This window comes from Cottoperca gobio, chromosome 14, assembly GCF_900634415.1.
Source record: "Cottoperca gobio chromosome 14, fCotGob3.1, whole genome shotgun sequence".
Classification (NCBI taxonomy): domain Eukaryota; kingdom Metazoa; phylum Chordata; class Actinopteri; order Perciformes; family Bovichtidae; genus Cottoperca; species Cottoperca gobio.
Window position 1 is genome coordinate 4,667,535 of NC_041368.1, and position 20,969 is coordinate 4,688,503.

Consider the following 20,969-nt stretch of genomic DNA (forward strand, 5'->3'; position numbering starts at 1 on the left):
TGTAGATGTTATAGCACACTATATATTTTGCTTTTGGAATGGAGGAACTGGTGTATGGAATTGGAAAGCATTCCTCAGTCAGTATACAGGTCTGTAAAGCATTACTCTACTTCTGGTTCTTCCCCTTATGACTTAAGTATTCGGGTTGTTTTTGCATAATATTCTCACGGCATCTGAGCTAGCCAACTCGGAATTGAAGATGCAGTGTGGCAGGCAGGTCCCCAGGGTGCTGCATCTGCAGGTGCTGGTGAGCATTCTGCTCCTGCTAACCTGCTAGGTAGTCAGCTCAGCTCTACACCAGCTTGAACCTCAGTTATATTATACTTTTGTGTTAAAGAATTGGGTTCAGTTTAAGGCTAAGGAGGGAAAACAGATCTGACAATTTATTCTGACAGAAAATCTTTAGTTGCCACTTCTGACTTCCAATTGATGCATCATTTTGGAGATAAGCATTGTACATTGTATGTGCATGTCACATTATCAGATAATGTCCAGGCATTGTCTTACTCATGGGAAGAAGATTATATCTTGTCTTCTAGCTGTAAGCCCCCTCTCTCGCCGCTAAGAACATTAGAGTTAATTGTGTGTCTAATCTTAGAAGAATATTATGGCTGAGAAAATAAGGGTCCTAAGCAGAAGGTGGGGTGAATTTTGGGAGGAGGAGGGGTAAAGCAGCTGTTGAAGGAGCCATTTTTAGCACCATATCTCATTGAAAAACATTACACATTGTCGAATGGAGTATGGTGAAAAAGGCAAACAAGTGTAGAAAGCCTCTTTCTTGATTCAGTCCCACTCTATTTTGCTCCCTGTGGTGTTGATATTCAAATCAGTCTTTTTCTGTCTTGGTCTGATGTTTAATCATCATGTCAAATTATATAGTTATGCTAATAACTCCTGTCCATAGAAAATAAGGGATTTGTTATGAAAAATGCCTGTTGCAATGCACAAAACCCTAGTCTTAACAATTTTACAGGGGTATTATTAATTGTATTATAGATTTTGGAATTGTATTAAAATGATTTTGTTGTAAAATGTTATGATACTGGCCGGATCTTGTTAGTATTGATACAAAGCGACACAGAATTAGACCTAGAAAATCCCATTTCTTCTAACATTTTTTGCCTCATAATCACGCTGATGCTTAACTGAATCTATAAGGGGCTCAAATATAAAATGTATGTTTTAATGTTAACCCAGACAGACTATGCAACTGCATATCTGTTACAACATCTGTGCATTCTTTATATGGCATCAAGCGAAGCTCACCATTTCAGTGTTGGATATTATAAGATGCAATGGATATGTTTGCAGGTGTAGGACGATGTAAAGAAAGGATAGCTACTATATGTACAAGCTGTAGAATATTTTCAAAATGTCTCTAATCTCCTTTGGAAATATGAATGCAAGGAAACACGTTTTTCATGAAGGAGCTTTACATGAGATTAGATTAGATGAAAGCTTTCCCCATGGGTCATTGCCGTAAAGAGAATGGGGGAAAAATATACCCTACCCAATATTTAGGTAACTTGAAAATGTTAAAATAGTAAGAATGAACATTTAGATGAGAATGTTTCTTTGAAGTCTCATAATTAAATAATTGATTTATAATAAGAGTGGTAAGTCAGTGTTCTTATTTTCAAACAAGCCAGTGTGTTACTTGTATGTTAAGACAAGTTAGGACAGTTGAATTTGGAATGTGGAGTGCAAATGTATATTGTAGTATACATTTAAACAGGTGTTCACTACATTCAGATGAATCCCATTGACTTACTATGGTTTTACATCCAGGTGTCCAAAAAGATTGTGGCTGTCTGCCACCTCCTCTCTCTTAACACCTGACTGTAAAGCAGGGAATCTCTGTCCGTGGGTTTGTAGTATATCCTTTGCATTTCTCACAAAACTGTTTGTCCATCTACTCGACATTTGGCGGGTGTGTTGCTGGGGACCAAAGGACGTGCAGTGTTGAATTTGGGGACCGGACAAGTTCAAAACTCCCATGACCGATGGCCGGGCCTGTTTCAAGGCACCCCCACCAGCGACTACGTCACATCTCCTGAAAATGTGCTAAGACATTTCCAAACAGGCGTTATTTGGATAAACTGACCACATATTGGATCTAAATGGTTGCTTTCTCGCCTGAAACATTTTACAACTTAATAAAAGTGACATTAATAGCTTTAAGCCTTGCTCAAAAACTCTCATGACTGACAGCTGGGCCGCCGTTTCAAGGCATCCGTCAGTGGCTCTCGCATCTCCAGTAATGCTGCAGCAATTTTCCCAAACAGCCGTTGTTTGGATAAACTGACCACATATTGGAAATCTAAATAATTACTTTCTCGCATGGGCATTAAAAAAGTAGGGCCTACTCAACTTTTACAGAGTACGTTTTAAGTGCTTTGGGAGCTTTTTGTAAGTTATTTTGGGGTACATTGAGTTAGAATAGTAACATAAGTCAACATTTGTCATATCTACACATCATAATAAATCTAGCCGTTTGGGGCCCTTTTAAGTTGGGGGCCCCAGGCAGTTGCCTACTGTGCCAAGTGTGAAGTTGTTTGCATGATTGATTCTCGAGACACCTGCAAGCAGCAATACCACACGCCAAGCAGTCAGTCCTTTCAGAACAGACATGGTTTGAACAGGCACTGCACTAGTTCATTAAAATGGTATTTTCCTGAAGTTATTACTCCTCGGTTGTTGTTGGATCTATAAGTATGATGGCTGGGACATTTGCTACAGTTGGGTATAGTAAAGCGCTTGAACCACAGCAAGGTCTGCAAGCCACAACAGACACTTAATTACTGTAGTGCATCTCTCTGCCATGTGAGGGAATCGGCAGCTGGCCCAGTCATCCTCCAGAGAGATGAGACTGAACTGGAAATAGCTCGGTCTGGTTTATGATGGTCAGAACGTACATTACTGCACAACCTTAATCACAAGTGCTGCTGTTTTAATAAGCAGGCACACAGGGGCAGACAGGCTGCAGTTACTGCTGGTAAGTTCCAGAGGAACCAGCTGTTAAGTGTCTTAATGGAAGCCATGTATAATTCATGGGCACACACAGAGCAGTGTGGCTGGCTGTCTTTCTCTGAAGGCTGATAATTGGAAGGAGAAGCGTAAACCTCCAGTCACACTGGCACCCACAGCACCCAACTCTCTTCACTGAGGTAAACACCAGCTCTGCATTTAATCATTCTGTGGCAGGACATCTATCTGATGAGAGTAAGGGATGATTTATCAGCTGCAGCTACAGCTGTAACGTAACTCTACAGCTAGAGTTGTAGATGAATGACCTGTGGATATATAAAAAGAGACTGTGCCTGCCTACAATTTAACCTGGCATTTTAGTCAACTAAAAAGTCTCTTCCCTCTTAACTCTTATTAATCAGCCATTCATGTGTTGGGTAGTACTGTAACATCCCAAGAGCTTAAAAGACCTTGTCAAAAAGATATATGAATTTTGTTTGGACATGAAAAGTCCCTGATAATCCCTCTGCTGTGAAATAGTGTGGGGGAAATTAGCTGGATGCCCTTGACCTGGATCTAAGTAAGCATATATTAGTGTAAGACCCTTTGGGATGGGTTTATCAAGTTGGACAAGAAATGTTGAACTGCTGTCAATACAAGCCCTAAACATCACCTCAGCACACATACTGTAGGATCCTCTGTCATTTGTGTCAACATTTGCAACAGGGAATCTGTTGTACAAGCCACATAAGGTGAACAGTCTTCATTGTGCTGTGTCTCAGTCACTTTCACAGAGATTATGTACTTGTCAGCATGGTCCACACTGCCCTTTTAAGCAGTATTTGGCTGCTTTTCCAGACTACTCAAGGGTCAGACCTTTTTAGATGTCATTAGAGCCAGCAGGGAGTTGGCTTGTACAGCAGGTTTCAGGCAAAAGCACTTTACTGCATCTATTAAACACTCAACAGCCAGACAACCTTTCTGAATCTTTTTAAGGTGTTGGAGTATTTGTAAGTGCCATTTAAATAATAAATATTTTGCCAAATATGTTAAATTAAACAAAATATTTATAGTATGGTTTCAGACGTAGAATATGAAGTAGTTGGACAGTAATAATCATAAGCATTCCTCCTCTTAGCCACTAATTAATGGAGCATTTTACCTTTTTACTGATGGAGCACTGACGACGAAGGTTAAACTTGATTTTCTTCGTTTGTCCTGAAATATAGCATTTCCATTCCATTTCCAAGTATATGGTGACTCTTTTGAATATTCTCAGTTGTTATAAATAATGGCAATCTTTGTTGACACAAAGTCCTGGTAATTTGTTTCTTGTTGTCTTAGTCTTTAGAAATAGATGTTGTATGTAAAATTGCTTTTAACTTGGGATGTTGGGCTCCTCATTACCTCCCTAGTATTTTCACTGCAGTTTACTATAAAATAGCATGGCTGCTGCTCGATTTCTGAAGCAATTTCATGCTCTGGAGTCCAATTTAATGTGGGAGTAACATATACGTCTGTACAATGTGCTTTATGTTTTCTCAAAGAGTTTGTGTCCAGTTTGCAGTGATCAGCTCTCTAAGGCTTTTTTAGTTTAGTTTTTTACAGATGCTTGAGTGTTGAGATGGGTCTAATTAGTCTATGCAGACTATCGGAGTCAAAATAACAACATCTTGAATCCCCTTTGAATCTGAGCTCTGCATCTTTAATGGGCTTACTGAATTTATTTCTATTATCCAGCTATTCTGTAGGAGTCTGGCGAGCCTCATCTCATGCAGTTAAACAGTTAAAGAACACAACATGGATACATCATACTATGTCATGACTAAAATTGTAGGATTTCCTCTGTAGGATAGCTAAACTAGTGCAAACATTCCCCAACACATCTTGTCATTTAACGTGGTATGCAGACTAGAGTTGCTGTTTTGAGCCTTCTCCTCATGTCTAGGCTGTGAGTGCAAGCTGGAGGCATGAATAAACCCAGCAGTCTCGGTTAAGCTGTAACAACAAATGACAGTCTTCGCCTGCAGCTTCCTTCAGGGCTCAACACTCGGGTGCATTCACTACACCTGCCTTCAAGAACCTCTGAGTGAAGAAGAGACTTCAGCCTTGAAACATCAGGCCTTTTTCACTGCCTGTGCAGAGAGAAAAAGAGGAAAGAAAAAGGATTATCCATCTTGTTATCTTTTAACAGCAGTCTTATCTTGATGTCCTGCTGTAGTGTCTCCCCCACACAGAGGACAGGAAGGGACTGTCTGTGTTGTTACACTTTCACAAAGACCTCATTCTGCCCGGACGGGAGTGCTTTGGTCAGGATGAGCGGGTTTAGAGAAGGGATGTTATAAATGCATTTGAAAAGGAATTGATGTTTTAGCAGTTATTACAAAGTACTTTGTCCGTACGACATTTTTGTCCTCGGGAGCTTTCAGCCGCTATCGGATATCTTTTCACTGAAAGCTTTCGACGGTACACTCTGGGCATAAAACGCATATAGGACTGTGTATTTTCTACCAATGTCCAGAAGACCACCTTCAGGCAGGGAACCTTATTTTAGACTAGAGCCTAGAGAAAACGGCGTGAGCAAGGCAGACTCATTGACTGCCTCCCAGCCAATCTAGCTGACAGCAACACATGTGTCTGCACTACACGGAAAATAGGTTACTTTGTCCACCATAGGCAGAGGTAATATCTTAATCTGCAGGAGTTGGCAGGCTGAGCCATACACAAAGCATGAGAAAATCAGCAGTAACAAACGTACTTCAGAAAACTCAGATTTAAGAGAATGTATGTTAGCTGGAAGAAGTTACTTTCTCATGGTTTGTTTTTCATCTTTTCTAAGGTATTGTAGATCTTGGCAAATCCGTTCGAAGTTACTTCAAATAGTGGTTAGACTTTTAAAATATGCTGCGCTCTAATGGAATAAGGGAGTAACCCAGGAATTCATTGGGAGTCATTTGTGTTTGAATTCTTGATACTTTTATACTTTCCTCTATCTGCACTCTGGCCCCTCACCTGAAACCTTTTAGTTGTTTGGCAGTGAGCCATGAGATTCTTTACCTCTCCATAGGTGTTTACTTTACATACATGTTGTGTATATGTGACTAGATTAGCCTCTTCAGCACTTTAAAAAAATATATATATAAACTTGAGTTAAAAGAAGTCCTCAGTTGACTGAACCAAGATGCCAGAGTTGTTAGTGTCAGTGATTTGTTTCAGATGGTATGAGGAAGTAATTTCTTATCGCTGTGAAAGGCAAAACTTACTAAACCTGCCCTGTTCATTCTCATGGTCTCTATTTCACTGAACATGGTGCAATGAAACATTCAGACCACCTCAGACAGAACACATGAAATTGCTGAGCTCTGGAAATTCCAGAAATGTGAAATTATTTCCAGTCCTAAGGAGTTTCTGAGTTTTCACTAATGATGTTGAGCACCATGCTTGTTAGGAGCTCCAGAAAGAACTTCTAATCCCTAATTCTGCCCTGTGTTTCAAGGAGAACGGTCTAGTACGATATTCACGCTCTACTGCTTTAAGCTGACTTCTTATGTGTTCATCTCTCTGAGGTAATTAAGCACAGTCGTGAGAAACCTTTGTTTGCTTCTGTATACTCGCATATTTTGCTCATCTTCTGCATTGCAAATGTGCATTTGTATGTTCTCTAAAACCTACAGTATATTATTTGAAATGACTCTCCAAAACGTCCTATCCCACAGTTAAAACCACTCTGAGAGTCAATCATCAGTCTAAATGAAGTAGCTGCACTCTGCTGCACTTGTGTCTCAGTGTGTGATCAGCGATGCTGCCTCCTGATCACAGTTGGCATTGTGCCTTGGGGCCCGGACAAAGGCTGGGGCTGGGGCACCGGCAGGGGCCTGCTCTGTATCAGGCTTTTTATTTGTTTTGGGGGATGTGGGGCTTGGCATGGCTGCCTCCCCCTTAGTGAGGAGAAACTCCTGTGTCAGGAGAGAGAGACACCCCATGACTACACCCCACTGAGACATTTGGCTTTCATTTTTTTGTTTAACAGTGAACTGCTGGAAGCTTGGAACACAAATGCATGCCTGTGATAAAGAGTATTTCTTTCAACAGCCTTACCCAGAACTCATTCATTTTCATTCATAAATGTATTTCATCACATCAGCAACATGTGATTGCGGCGTGTCTTTGATCCTCTGTGCAGATTATGTGAATAAAAACTTTTTGTGAGTGGAGCCGGGGTATTCTGTGGAAAAGTCAGATTAAAGTGTGATAGTTAAGCATATTTGGATGCAATAATATAATGTTGATGGCAGTTGTAGCAGGGATGATAATGGGCCAACAAATGCCTGACTGCTGTCTCTCCCCTCTTTGGCATATGCTTTCTCCACTAAACACCGGCTGATGATTGATTTAAAACCTCTACCTGATCCACCACACTTCTCCTCCTGTAATGAGGATTAAGTAGCAACAAAGACACAAATGTGTGTTTGTGAGGCATTTTTCAGTTTTGCACCATTTCTCAAGTCACGCAAACGGTTTTCACATTTTCACTAATTGCTTGCAGGGAATTGTTTTGTTTCCCCCCTGCAAAGTGAGGAGGACATGATTTTGTAATTACTCCTCTGGCATCTCTGACTGAAGAAAACACTCCAGCTGTTCCATGTTTGTATCTTCTCAGTGTCACATCTACAGACAGGCATTTTTATAAACGATGCACACCAATGCATCTCTGAAACTCCTCATATTCAGCACCTTCACATCTCCTTTGTGTCTTTTCTGTTTTAATTTCCTCCTCACATGACTCTATTGGCACACTTGCGGCTGTTTTCCATGAGGGTGTTATCAGTGGGCTATCTGTGTGCTGCTTCTTGGTCTTCAGCTTTACGGCACAGCCAGCCCATATTGTCACCATCTCAATAAACAAAGTGTGTGTGTGTGTGTGTGTGTGTGTGTGTGTGTGTGTGTGTGTGTGTGTGTGTGTGTGTGTGTGTGTGTGTGTGTGTGTGTGTGTGTGTGTGTGTGTGTGTGTGTGTGTGTGTGTGTGTGTGTGTGTGTGTGTGTGTGTGTGTGTGTGTGTGTGTGTGTGTGTGTGTGTGTGTGTGTGTGTGAGAGACACACTGGGGGGTCTTATCTGACTCTTCAGGGTTCTTAGATAAATTTGCCTCCTCACAGGGATGGGGGAAGGGATGCATGTTTGGCTAGTGCTGCTTTTAGTGGTTTGTGTCTAGCTTTAAAACAATTCATGGTGGCAGAGAGGTTAGACAAGCAGCTTCTGCTTGAATGCAATGTCCTGCACCTTGTAAATTCTACTGCATTCTATAAATAATGAGTACAAATCCCAAAGCCATGACTTGAGAGTCTCTGTGATGAAGACTCTACCTTTCTCATTAACCGGAACCAGCCATTGTGAATTTGTATTTCCTCTCTACCTCCTTCCTTCCTGTAGTTCCTTTATTTGCTCAATTGAGACATCTGTTTTTACCAACCTGATGGTGGGATTACAAATCTAATTTGAATGTACATGAAATATGATGTAAAAATATCCCTCTTCTTAATAATTGGTTGCTGTGGACATTCAGCAGCAGCGTGTTAACAAATACCCCCCATAGGCTTGTCGAAAAGCTGTCAAATGCTCAGGCAGTCGAGTAAAGTGCCTGTCATTCGTCTCCCCTTCATCATTTAATGTTCAATTATGTCAAAACAGCCTTTAGGTCATCTGCACTGGGAATTGATGGCAGCTCTGTGTGGCAAGTGGAGTTTCAGGCTGCATTACAGCACAATCGGTATGGTTCAAGAGTCCCAGCCCTCTGCAACACGAAATAAACCACGGCCAAACTCGCTCTCAGGGCACCCACATTGCTTCAAATTGAATAGTTCCAGTGAGGGCACTGGGGCGAACCTTCTTTTTGAGCAGCAAGCAAGTTATTAAGTTATCCTCTGCTGTTCCCGAAATAATTTATGTTCTTTGGCGTGGTCACAGGGGATTGGCTTGACTGTGATGTGATGGGGAGAGCGCCTCCGCTGTTTAATTAGTTAATTCAAGAGCCCCCCCAGACTGCAATTTTACTAGAATGAATCGCTAATATTCATCCCACCATCATGTCCATCCAGGGAATGTGCCACACTTTTCAAAAGTTTGTTATGAGTGAGATGATTTTACTTGAAAATAATACTTTGTTTTCAAGATTGTTTACTATTTGTGTGTTTTTTGTGCTATATTGAAAATATTTCCACTTGCAGTGTTTATGAGATAAAGATGTTAATTTGTTCTTTCATATCTTAAATTTTAGATCTGTCTTTAACACACACACTACTTTTTTTGACTGCAATGCTTTCACTGCCACTGAGGCTAACATCAGACCAGATGCTAGTGTAACTGCATGAGGCAGACCTTAAAGGCCCTGTCACACATAGCCGTGTGGTGGAAACGCATACGAAAAATAGCTCACAATTTGTCAGAGTCCAAATACGTCCAACTTTTCATTGGATCGGAGAAGTGAACGTATACAGATACGCATGTCTAACCTATTGATAGAGTATCACTTACTTATACAAAATGTATCAGACGAATACCCAACAAATGCATAATGTATACAAAAATATGGAGTATACAAAATATCGGCAATACGCAGGTGTACGTTGATATAAGGTATGGTATAAGTAGTATTCGTTAAGAGCATGCTGGGGTACGTTGTTGAACGCTGAGTCTGAAAATATTTTGAGCATGTTCAAAATTTTCTGGCGTACCCAACGTGTGAACCAGATGGCACTTTTCCAGCTCCGTTGGCCAGACGCTCTGATAAGTTTTAAATAAAGTGATACGCTATCAATAGGTTAGACATACGTATAATAATTTGTTATGCATACGTCAGCTACAACACCGCTGTGGAAAAGTTGGATGTATTTGTTGGACTCTCACACATTTTGAGCAAATCTTCATATACGCCGGCATGTTTCTGCCATACTGAACTGTGTGACGGGGCCGTATGTCTGGTGTGTTCGGTGTATCGTCTGCGTCCTTCGAACGATCACAACTTACCCTTAATTTATATCAACGTATTGCCGATACTTCGTATGTGCCGGCATACGTTTCTGCCATACGGATATGTGTGACAGGGCCTTTAAGAAGGTAAACGGAAGTAAATCCCAGCGCAACATTATTCACCTCTTTCACCGAGCCATGCTTTTTCTTGTTGCGGTTGTTGCTGTTGTGAGCCTAAAACAGCTGCTGCCTTTATCTCCCCATGGTAAGACTTTGCTTTTCAGACTTTACTCCCAAGGATGCTCTATAAGGTCAAAGGGTGGAGGAGATAGAGGCTTATGTCCCTCTGTGGCCCCTGTCAAAGCTCCGAGGGTCTTTAGCTGGGTAGCCCAAGGATCAGTAGAGGTTAGCTTGTTAAAGTGTCTCCTGGTTTCAGGGTTTAATGTCTGCTGAAGATGCTCCTAACACTTATCATGTCTGCCTAGAAGACCTATTTGCGTATGTAGTACCCAACGACATGTCCCCGAGAAACTAAGCTTTCCTGGCTGCAGACTGGAGCTACAGTAGACCGATGAATAGGACAAGCAGATATTAGCTTATTGCAGATATAGTGGTATATGTGGTACATGTTGGATGATAAGTAACAAGAAATTTTAGCACAGAAATGCCAACCTAGATTTGATGTAATTTAGTAACCGTGTCATCTTTACATACTCCAGAGAGCACTGACAAGTTTCAACTGTTAAATATGCATATTGGTCACAATTCTTATAAACAAAAAAAGGATCCATATCTAAATTGTTTGTTTTTATTTTAGAAGAAATTACCATCAGCCGATATCTTGGATTTTTTTTAACCTCCCAATTATCTTCGTATATTATGTCGTGCTCCAGTCAAAGTCAGAGGTCGGAATTTCCCAATTGAAGCGTGAACCTCCAACTGTTCCAGGTGCACAACGGAAACAAAAAACATGGACAAACTGATGTTTCTTTGGCAAGTGTACACACAATTGGACTCAGTGCTGCTCCCTTGATAATAAACGAGAAGCAAAGCGACACATGAGGTAACGGACGGCAGTATATATTTTATGGCACTTTTATACTTGAAAACATGACTACATAATCTGGCATCAATTTACATGCAGAACAGGTTTTACTATATGATATGTATTATATTAAGTAAATACAGGCAAATATACTTTATGTTGCCTTTTTAGTTGATGATTTACAATGTGCACTTCCCTTGCTGCCATTGTTGTGGTACGTCACATAACTGCTAAAGTTTAAAATGTAATGATGACAAATGTCCATCCCAAGTCGTCAGCACCCAAAGTGAGGTTTCTGTAATGCTCCATTTGTCTTACTACACATTTAAAGGTATTATTCAGTTAACAATGACGTAAAACAAGCCACAAATTCCTCGTCATCATTTATTATCTTCTCCTCATTGTAATCAGCAAAATAGTTTCTAGCGAAACCATGCCCGTGTTTACAATGTTCCTGTGGATGTTTATAAAGATTCCTCACCATGACAGGTTTGAGCTGGAGATTGTTGACTTCCACAAATGCTTTTTAATGGCAAAGTAACGTTAACTTCCCTTTTCATAACTCACACATGCCTTGCGTGTCCACCGACTTACCCTCTTTCTCCCTCTCTCTCATATCGTCTCTTAAGCGCCACAGCAACCTTCTCAGAGGGATTGGTTGCCAGGAGACAGGATTCGCTCCCCATTGTATGCTGACAAAGGTGGAGGGGTGGGTGTTGGGGTTACAATCAGCAGGACCGGAGAGAATTGGAGGCCTAGGGGACTGGCACTTCACAATCATGGGTGTGTAGGAGAAGAGGAGGACAGGCAGGGAGGGATGGAGAGGTTGGGGGGGTGAGTGAGGGAATGGCAGTGGGGGTTATTGGGTGACACCCTAAATTCCTCTTTTTCATTCCCGGTCTCCCAGTAACCACGCTGGGATGTGCTGTGTCAGACAGTGTGGTGGAGACTGGAGGGAAAGAGACACTCGCAGAGACACAGGCAGCCATGAATAGTTATTAAGACAGACTTTTTAATTAGCTAGCGTGTCCTCCCCCACTGCTCGGTTCCCCTACGATGTAGACACACACACACATATACACAGACACACACACTAGGACACATTCTTACTACAACAGTAGACACTGAGCTCAGGGAAGTTGTGTGTGTCTGCTTTACATGCTTGACTGCGTTTACCAACAGTCTATTTTTCATTGTTTTCCTTGGACTGTAATGATGGACTCTCTTATCAGCCTATTATAAAACCTTGGAGAAAGAAGGCCAGTTTACTTTAGCTCTGGTGCCATTACTCTAAATAAAGACTGACAGTCACCCTATATAAGCCAATAATTATATGGAGTGCTTTCTCACCGTAGCAGAAACTTTGAGGTCAGTAAGAGCATTGCTGCTCTGAGTCACATGCTCCAGGGTTCACACGCAGTATCTACATTATGTGTTGAAAGCAGCTAATAGTTACTGATTAACACTGTGAGCTGACTTTTACAGGTTGCAGGGTTATTTGTGTTATTCCACTATAAGAAGCTAGGGGCAGAGGCAGGGGATACTTTTCCAGCCAGTTATGTTGGAATCCTCAATCACTCCTCTAAATTGCCATATCCAGGTTGGTCTTGATAAGGGCTATTATTTTTTAATTGGTCATGATCATTTGTGATCTTATTAAATGCCCTGAAAACCAATTTCTAAATCATCTTTTTACTATGAGGAATGGGGTGCTACATGAACACACAATGCTCTGCCAAAGTTACGTTTTGGGTTATTTTTCTAATGTGACATTGTTGCTTTAAATGGCAGCCACTGATTTGACTGGGCTTACATGGTCACATGATCTTTTTTATCAGGACTCATTTCTCTTCTTCCTGGCCTGTTTACAGGCCCCATTTTATTGACTTTTTATTAAAATGATTACATTGATATTTTTTTTTACTGAGCTTGTTTCTCCATTATAGTGATTTGTATTTCATTGAAAGGATGCCATCTGGGTGCTTGTACACACAAAGTGTAAAGTGCCCCTTTTTTTTCTGACAAATTCCTTTATTGCTAAGGATGATTGTCATACATAATTTAAGGGCTGGGACATGTCTTGTTATTGATATTACTAAAATACTTTATTGATGATTTTATGTTTAACAAATCTGAAATATTGTTCTATAACATTGAATAAATAAATGAGCAACAATCAAAGTTTATTTAAAAAAACGTGCTTAGCTTTGATTTATGAAGAGTTTTACACTTCAAAAACAGCTAATCTGCCTCATCAGGACTGTATGGGGGCGGTTTGATCATATTTCATTGACGGTGCTGGAAACATAAGAACACAACTACACAATTATCATCAGACGGAACAGAAATACGTGACATTACTATTTTCCAACTGAGCCCCACCCACATGGAAGTGAAAAAAGCAAGGACAAAAAAACTAAATCTTCTTGGAAGCAACCAAAAGTGTTCAAACTTTATCAGAAAATGTGTGTTTTATGTTGGACTCCATTGCTCAGTATAAATAGGATTTTATTTCCTTGAACGTCTGCCTGCCTTGCTGTAATTTGAGATTTGCTGTGACTTTAAATAAACTAACTTATTATCTCATTTGCATTTTCCACAGTTCCCCCCCTATACGTGCAGTAGATAGATTAAACGGGTTTATAGATTCCTGTCTTTTGATTGAATGTGGAATTAACCTTTAGGTTACACTCATGGTGTTTATTTTCCTTTGCCTTGGCATTGCTGTCACCTGAGCCACTACACTGGCAGGCTTATAATCTGTTTGCCAGTGGAAGGGATGATATCCTGAAATGGCGCTTTTTCCTATGTATGTGTTGCTGAATGAAAAAGACCTCTGGCTGAACTGTAATTTAAACAAATGCTGTCTAAGGCCTCAGAGGTCCGTCATTGATTTAACAGCTACATTAGACCGTGTCCCTTATTGCCCGTCAGAGAAACTAGTCTCTCTGTTCCAGCTGAGTACTTTATTTTTCTCACAGAATGCAATTTTCTCCCCTTTTTTAAAGCAACTTTGAGAAATGCCCTGTCTTCTTTAAGTGCTTGATGAATTGACACAGCTTTCCATCATGTAGATGCCAAGCTGTGTATCCGCTTTGACAGTGATAGACACGTATCTCAGTTCTCTTTATATCACTCCCTGTTTTCTCTTGCTTCTGCTGAAGGCGATGGATCACTCCCATCAAGGGTGTCTGTCAAAAGCTGTGGGCTGAAACAACCAGCTGCAACACCAACGTTGGGGAATAAAACTATGCGTGTGCTTTGCAACCATATCAAGTGCTTACAGGCTTCAACAATAGTGGGTGTGACTGAGACTGTCACTCTGTGTATGTGCCCAAGCCTCTGTGGTGTATTTTCATACAGTTGTCTGACAGAGCCCAGAGGGAAGTGAGGTTTGAGGCTGAAACGGAGCTGATGGACATGAGATGCAGCAGGGACCTCAACCTGTAGCTCACACTCTCCTTACCCTGAGGGCCACGGTCTAGAAACTTCAGCTGGCAACATCCTCTTTGTTGAGGAGTTGCATACTTGTCACCTTGACCTTGCTCATACTGTTTGTAGATTTGATTAAGAGCAATCAGGTGGATTGGAAGACCCTATGTAGCTCATACAGAGTTTAAAGATTTATTATAGCCTTACTACAAATGATCTGTGCTACAGCATAATAGGCCAAATGCTCTTAGATCCCTTTGTGGTTGTGTAAATGCATGTTCTCTCATTTGCTTGTCTTTTATGGAAACCTTGTAATCACAAAAGAAACCTTTCCAGGAAGAGAAAAGAGGCTAACAAAGTGTTTTACGGTTGCCAGGTTTGGATTCAATTTCACCAATAATCATTGAGCCTTCTGTCAATCACTATGAAAGCACTGTAATGAGATGCAGATGTATCTAAGAAAAAGCTATGTTTAAGATGGCGTGATAATTCTCATTTTATTATCAGCAGAAATTTTCAGTTACACATGTTTGGTGTCATTTGTAGGACGTGATAAGTATTCGTTACACACACGCTTTTTTAGCGGCAACATATTGTGTTGATTTCATTTTTTATTTATCATTTTTTTTAAAGCTGTTCTCCCCCGCTCGCTGACTGGAAGGTGGCAGGCTGTCAGAAGGATTTTAATGAGTCGAGGCAGTATGTGACAACTCCATTCTCTATGGACTGTGTTCCTTTCTGCGGCTTAAATCTCTTACTGAATGGAGAATCTTAACCCAGTTGATGTCACCAGGAAATTATGTTTATTCGTTCTAAGAATAAATGCTTAAGAGTCTGCTCCAGTTTGGTGATGGGCTACATTTTTTTTTTTTTTTTATTATTATCACCCTTCCTTAAGCTAAGCGGTGTTCTCATTTATTAGTGTCTTTTTTTCCACCGTTTGATTTGCATTATGCATTTTTTAAGAGTTACTTCTCAGATGAGATGTAGCCATATTTATTTCATGAGTGAGAATCCCCAGATTCAAAACATTTGACTGCTGACTCAAAATGATCTCTGTAAAGCAAGTCACTACTAACAATCATATCATCAATTCAGTTCAATTAGATGCAAGCAATATAACTTTCCATTACCAAAAAACAAACCGATTGCATAACAATTTACAATTTGTGGTCTTGTGTCACTAATTTTGCACAATGTTAAAAATGAACCTCGTCATTCACCAGGAGTGATTGTGTGGTCTGGTGGAGTGTCTTATCACAGGTCTTTCTCTCTTTTCTGAAGCTCACTGCTGCTACCCATTACTACAGTGCTTTCGCTCAGCTGGCCTCAGTGGCGACTCCACTGGTTACAAAAGAAGTCTGTTTGTATAGAAGTCTGTGAGAAAATTATCACTACCACACGACGTTGTCTGGTTTGGATGTTTCACGGTGTGTTTTCAGTTCATGCAAGTTAATTGTAACATTTCGGTCTCCTTAAAATGTCTTTTTCAGTGTTCGGTTGTACTCTCGTGTCACTTCTGGTTCCAAAAACCAAGATGGTGACAAACTCAAGGCTTTAAAACGATAGTCCACAAACAAATTGCCTGCTGTAGGTCGGGATGTTAGCTATAAAATGTTTTATTTATAATTGCAGACTGTTCCTTGCAGAGTTGCATTCAATGTGATTTTTAAAAAGGTCTTAATTTGATAAACACTGCAGAAACTCTGTTGTACTGGCTTGAAATTCCAGTTGTTTTTATTATTATGCATGTTGCAGTGCATTAATTTCATCTCTTTGTGTGTGTCTGCACAGGTGTGGCCTCTGGTCTGGAGTTTACATCAACTGAACCGACATCCATAGAGAAGGCCAGCGGTCAGAGTGTGAAGCTGGATTGCCAGTTCCGTCTGGGCCCTGAAGATTCTGGACCGCTGGATATTGAATGGAGCTTGTTGTCCTCTGACAACCAGAAAGAGGACAAAATGGTACGTGTAGATGTTCCCCACAAACAATAAAAATACAGTTTTATTAAAGATGGCATACAAAAGTTAGGGATACGCCGATCCAATACTCCGTGTCAGTATCGATCCAATACCGGCCAAAATCACTATCTTATATCAGGGGTGAAAAAAAGTATAACCCCATACTAACTCCGAACTATCTCCTAACTTCTGTCATTGAGGTATAAGCTTGGAGTGTTACATCCAGTATTTCACATTGGAATTGGAATTCCTTTGTTATACTAAACACTCAGATTTAAACTTTTGCGCAACGTTGCTCTTTAAATTTCATTTTGATTGTTTTAATGGTGCTGACCAATCCCAAATGTTGCTAAAAGAACTGTGTGAAAAGGTATAAATAAAAAGAAGCAGCAGTATTGTATAAGTTGTTTCCTTTAGGGGAGTAGAATATTGTTTCTCAGTTTGAGCATTATGTTTTTTTAGATGGCTATGTTAAGCAAAGTACATCCACACAAATGTTTGACAGCTTGGTTGTTTTAGAGCAGTGCAAACTGTATTAGATTGGTATCGGACATTTAAAAGTGGTATCAAGCCATTCCTAATATACGGTTGGCAGTAACCTGTTCTCTGATCAACTTTTATTTAGCACAGTCATGTTATGCTTTGTTCTTACCTTTTGCAAGGTAGCTGATGGGATCTTATCCAACGCGGTGTTGTGTATGCAGCTTTAGAACTTCTTTCACACACTCCTCAACAGCACATCAAAAACAAAGCTTTAAAGACTTTAAAAGTCCCTCATTTATCTGCAGCGTGTGTTGTTTTTCACTAACCTGTTCTGCTATTGGTGTGGTTTGGTGTGAAATGCAATACAGGCTCTATGCTCGGTGTTGCAATGTAACATAGGAAGTATACAGTATACAAGACAAATGTAACTTGAGCCAGATGCACTTCTATTGAGCATTTGTTGTCTGCAGTGTTCTCACAGACACGTAGTGGGAGCAATGGGAGCTCTCTTTATCCCAGGCAGTGTCTTTCCGTTCCAGCATGGCCCTCAGCCATGGAGAGGGAGGGCTACACAACTCTGTAGGATCTCCACATGCCCGCCGGGCTTACACAGCCATAGAGACGGATTCTTGCTACAGATTGTTCCAGTGGTGTGATCCTCTCCTGTGGCTCCCCCACCTCCCACCTGTCAAAAAGCCTTCTCATCCCTCTCCTCCACTCTCTTTTTTCCCCCTGCTTCCTGTGGCTTTAGTTTTTTTTTTGGCCCGACTGTTGGAAATAGGTCACAGGGCTCATCATTAGGTTTCTCTGTCTCTGTCATCCACCCACTGTCCTCACTGTCCGCTGACAGACCAAAGTAGACCTCTGCTTGTGCTCTCAAGCCATTAATAGAGACACCAATTACCCCATCTATTTGTTTTGACCTGCTTTTGTTTTACTCTGAATCATTAACTAGTAGTGGCTATGCAGGTGAAGTCAAACAGATTGATTTCAGTGCTTTTATATTTATTTTATATTTTTTCAGTCTCTCAAAAAATGCTACAGGGAGCTGGGAATCCAGTGTGGGTGTTTCCTCATTTGGGCCTCTTCATGTGAATGCAGCTGTAGAAATATATCAAATGTTTCCCAATTGCATCTGGTTCCACAGTTTATTTTCATTTTGCTGAGGTCTTATCTGCACACCCATCAATGTTGCCAACCTTTGTAGGATTTAAACAGGCCAGGCATCTCTCTCTGAACGTGTTTTTTCTCCTTGACCTATCAGATTTTTCTCGCTATATATATATATATATATATACGATATGAAGTCATGCTCAATGTAAATTATTTGTAATTAATGGCATATTAATTCCAAGGGGCTGCTTTAGTATATGTGACAGTGTTAAATGGGATTAGCCTGATCTGTGAGGACCAAAGCTACTAGGTCAGTTCAAGGAGATGAGAATAAAGGCTACACTTTATAGCCAGAGGCTCCCAGATGTTCAGAGACCATGGTGAACCTTTGCTCACATGGCATGATCCAGGCTGCTCTTAAAGGAACAGTCACTATCTGATCAAACTTTAAAGTGGAGAACTTGTCAACAGGATCAGTCCACAGGGTCATATAACTGGGAACTTGAAGCCCTGTGTTGTGTGGCATGTCCCTGTGCAACTAGCCCTTGCTATAAGAACTGTGTCCATATTCATGAAGCATATATTCCAGTTATCTTTGCCACAGCATTATCTATTAAATCCAGTATCCAGTGGGCAATGATGGCCTCCTTCATCTGACTTATCCCACATATCATCAGGGTCTGGGTGGTGAAGCGTAACTAATGTTTGTTGCTTTGTTGGGCTTGAATGAGAGATGCCAGGCATGCCTACAGTAACAGTCATTAGCATTTGGCTCTCAGTGCCTGGCTACAGATTAGCTGAAAGGAGGGTGTGCCCTGAGTGCTCACCACCACAACAATGAGGAAAACAATTATGAGAACTCAATCTGAATAGTGTGAATAGGAGAGGAATTTGCTCAAAAAAAAAACCTTCGATATACAGCTTTATCCCCTGTCATACAAACGGTCTCCTTTTGTCCTTGAGCGCAGCAGCAGAGCCTTTTGTTTGCTGAACTTACTGCGACAGGAATTTGTGCATGTTGACAAAGTATCAGAGGATTTGGACGTAAAGCCATGACACAGTTTGGAGAACATTGTATTGTTTGTTTGTATATCAGTGATGATTGTGAATGCTAATGGCCACATTTAGTTACATTCTGTAAAGCCTCAGTGTTGAAGGACACTTGATCCATTTTCAGGTAGTAATTCTGCTATAACCTTGTGAAGCAGTTTGGAGCGGAGCTGTTCCTGTGAAAGCATGGGGCAGCAGCACCTCAAGTTAACTGAGCTAAAAGCCTCTGTGGAAGCACATAGACACGATGCTGCCCAAGCTTTGCAGGTTGTTTAGAGTACACAGGTATCTGCTCTCTGCTTTGCCTCTCAAATGATCTGCACCTCCTTCCTCTTTTCTGCGTGAGCAACAGCGTCACATGACTATGACCTCATCTTTACATGTGTCTGATGAAACTAAGCCTGTTACCTTTGCAGCATGATCCGTCCACTGAGAATGGCTGTGCCAGGTGGCGATTGTATCATTGGATGTCCTACCTGTTATGAAACGCAGCACACAGACAGTGGTGCTCTTCTGTCCTCTCCAGCCCCCGCCAGCTTGTCTAGTCATTTGCCCTTTTCATTTTCATTCCCCAGGCACTTTATGGGATATTTTTTTTTCATTGGATCATGATTCTCAAGGTTATTGTGCAGTTCAGATTTATTTTGCTAGAGGTGTGCATGTGTGTAAGCACTCCCATCTGTGTGCCTGTGAAGTGGTTGCGCTCAAGTGAGACTACTTGTCTGGCTGAGCTCGGGGCAATTTAATTTCCTCTCCTCCGTGGTCTCATCTCGCATATTGCTGTTATTACTGCTGATGTTCTGATCCCCCAGTGAAGTTAGAAGGATAGGCTTCCCTCTCCGGAGAGCCAGGTGGAATTTTAACTGCATTACCTGTTTACATGGCTAATATGTACAAGATGAACATGGTGGCCATTGCGAGCATTCCTGCCGTCAAGCTACAGGGACGAGGCTTCCAGAATGAAGCAGAGAGGCAACTTGCTGTAATCACACCAGAACATCCCTGACTCTGTTTCCTTTATGTTTTGCTCCTCTCGTGCTTCCTTTAAGTGTTCTGCCTCCTCTGATGGGTTCATTATTCTCCCTCTCCTCCTGCCATGTTTAGTTTTTCTTTTCGGCTCCTCTCTACCCAGGGGTATTGCTGCTGTGTATGCCTGGCATTGATCGTGGCACAGAAAAGCCTGTTGATGACTGTCTCCATGGAAATGTGGAAGAATATGCCAGTGTCTATGAAAGAGAATGAGAACTCTTTTCATTGTTGTTTGCTTTTCTTTTACCCTCCTTGTTCTTCTTGTGTTTTTCCCTTCCTCCATCACCCCAGCTACTAGCTAGGTTTCTTATTGGCTCCACCTGGCCTTTATTTCTAGGCATTTCCTTGCTGTTTTCAAGACCCAGACTGTGGGTGGGATGGGGGGGGGCTACATAAGTGGGGGTTACTCCTGTTTGTTGACACATCAGGTGTTGATTTGGCTCCACAGTGGTTACTTTGTTTGTTCCTCCTTAATTATTGTTAAGCACAGAAAGGGCAGCACAGCACAGGCTCAAGGGCACTGCAGAGATAAAAGAGAAGGGGGCTTTTTCTCTTCAATGTTTTAGAAAGCACAGCACTGTCATTTCAAGGCCTTTGTTTTCTAGAATCTATTTACATAAATGGAAAAGTACAGATACAGCAGTACATCAATAAGTACTTTTAAGTTCTTAACCCAAACTCTCTTTCCTCACCCAGGTGATCCTGTACTCCGGTGACCGTGCCTACGAGGACTACTATCCCCAAATGAAGGGTCGAGTCCACTTCAACTCAGCCGACCCCAAGAACGGCGACGCCTCCATCAACCTGACGGGGCTGAAGTCGTCGGACTCGGGCACCTACCAGTGTAAAGTGAAGAAGGCTCCCGGTATCCGCAGCAGGAAGATGCTGCTGATCGTCATGGGTGAGTGGAACAAACCACTCGACA

The 20,969-nt window shown here is 41.3% G+C and overlaps 1 protein-coding gene across 1 annotated transcript in view; it reads left to right on the top strand.

The window, feature by feature from the left end:
* Positions 1-20,969, top strand: part of cxadr (CXADR Ig-like cell adhesion molecule) — a 39,781-nt gene that overhangs the window by 7,315 nt on the left and 11,497 nt on the right. The window contains exons 2-3 of the mRNA XM_029448775.1: positions 16,203-16,372; positions 20,741-20,945. Of these exons, the coding sequence (XP_029304635.1) occupies positions 16,203-16,372; positions 20,741-20,945 (375 nt within the window). The remainder of the gene's footprint in view (positions 1-16,202; positions 16,373-20,740; positions 20,946-20,969) is intronic.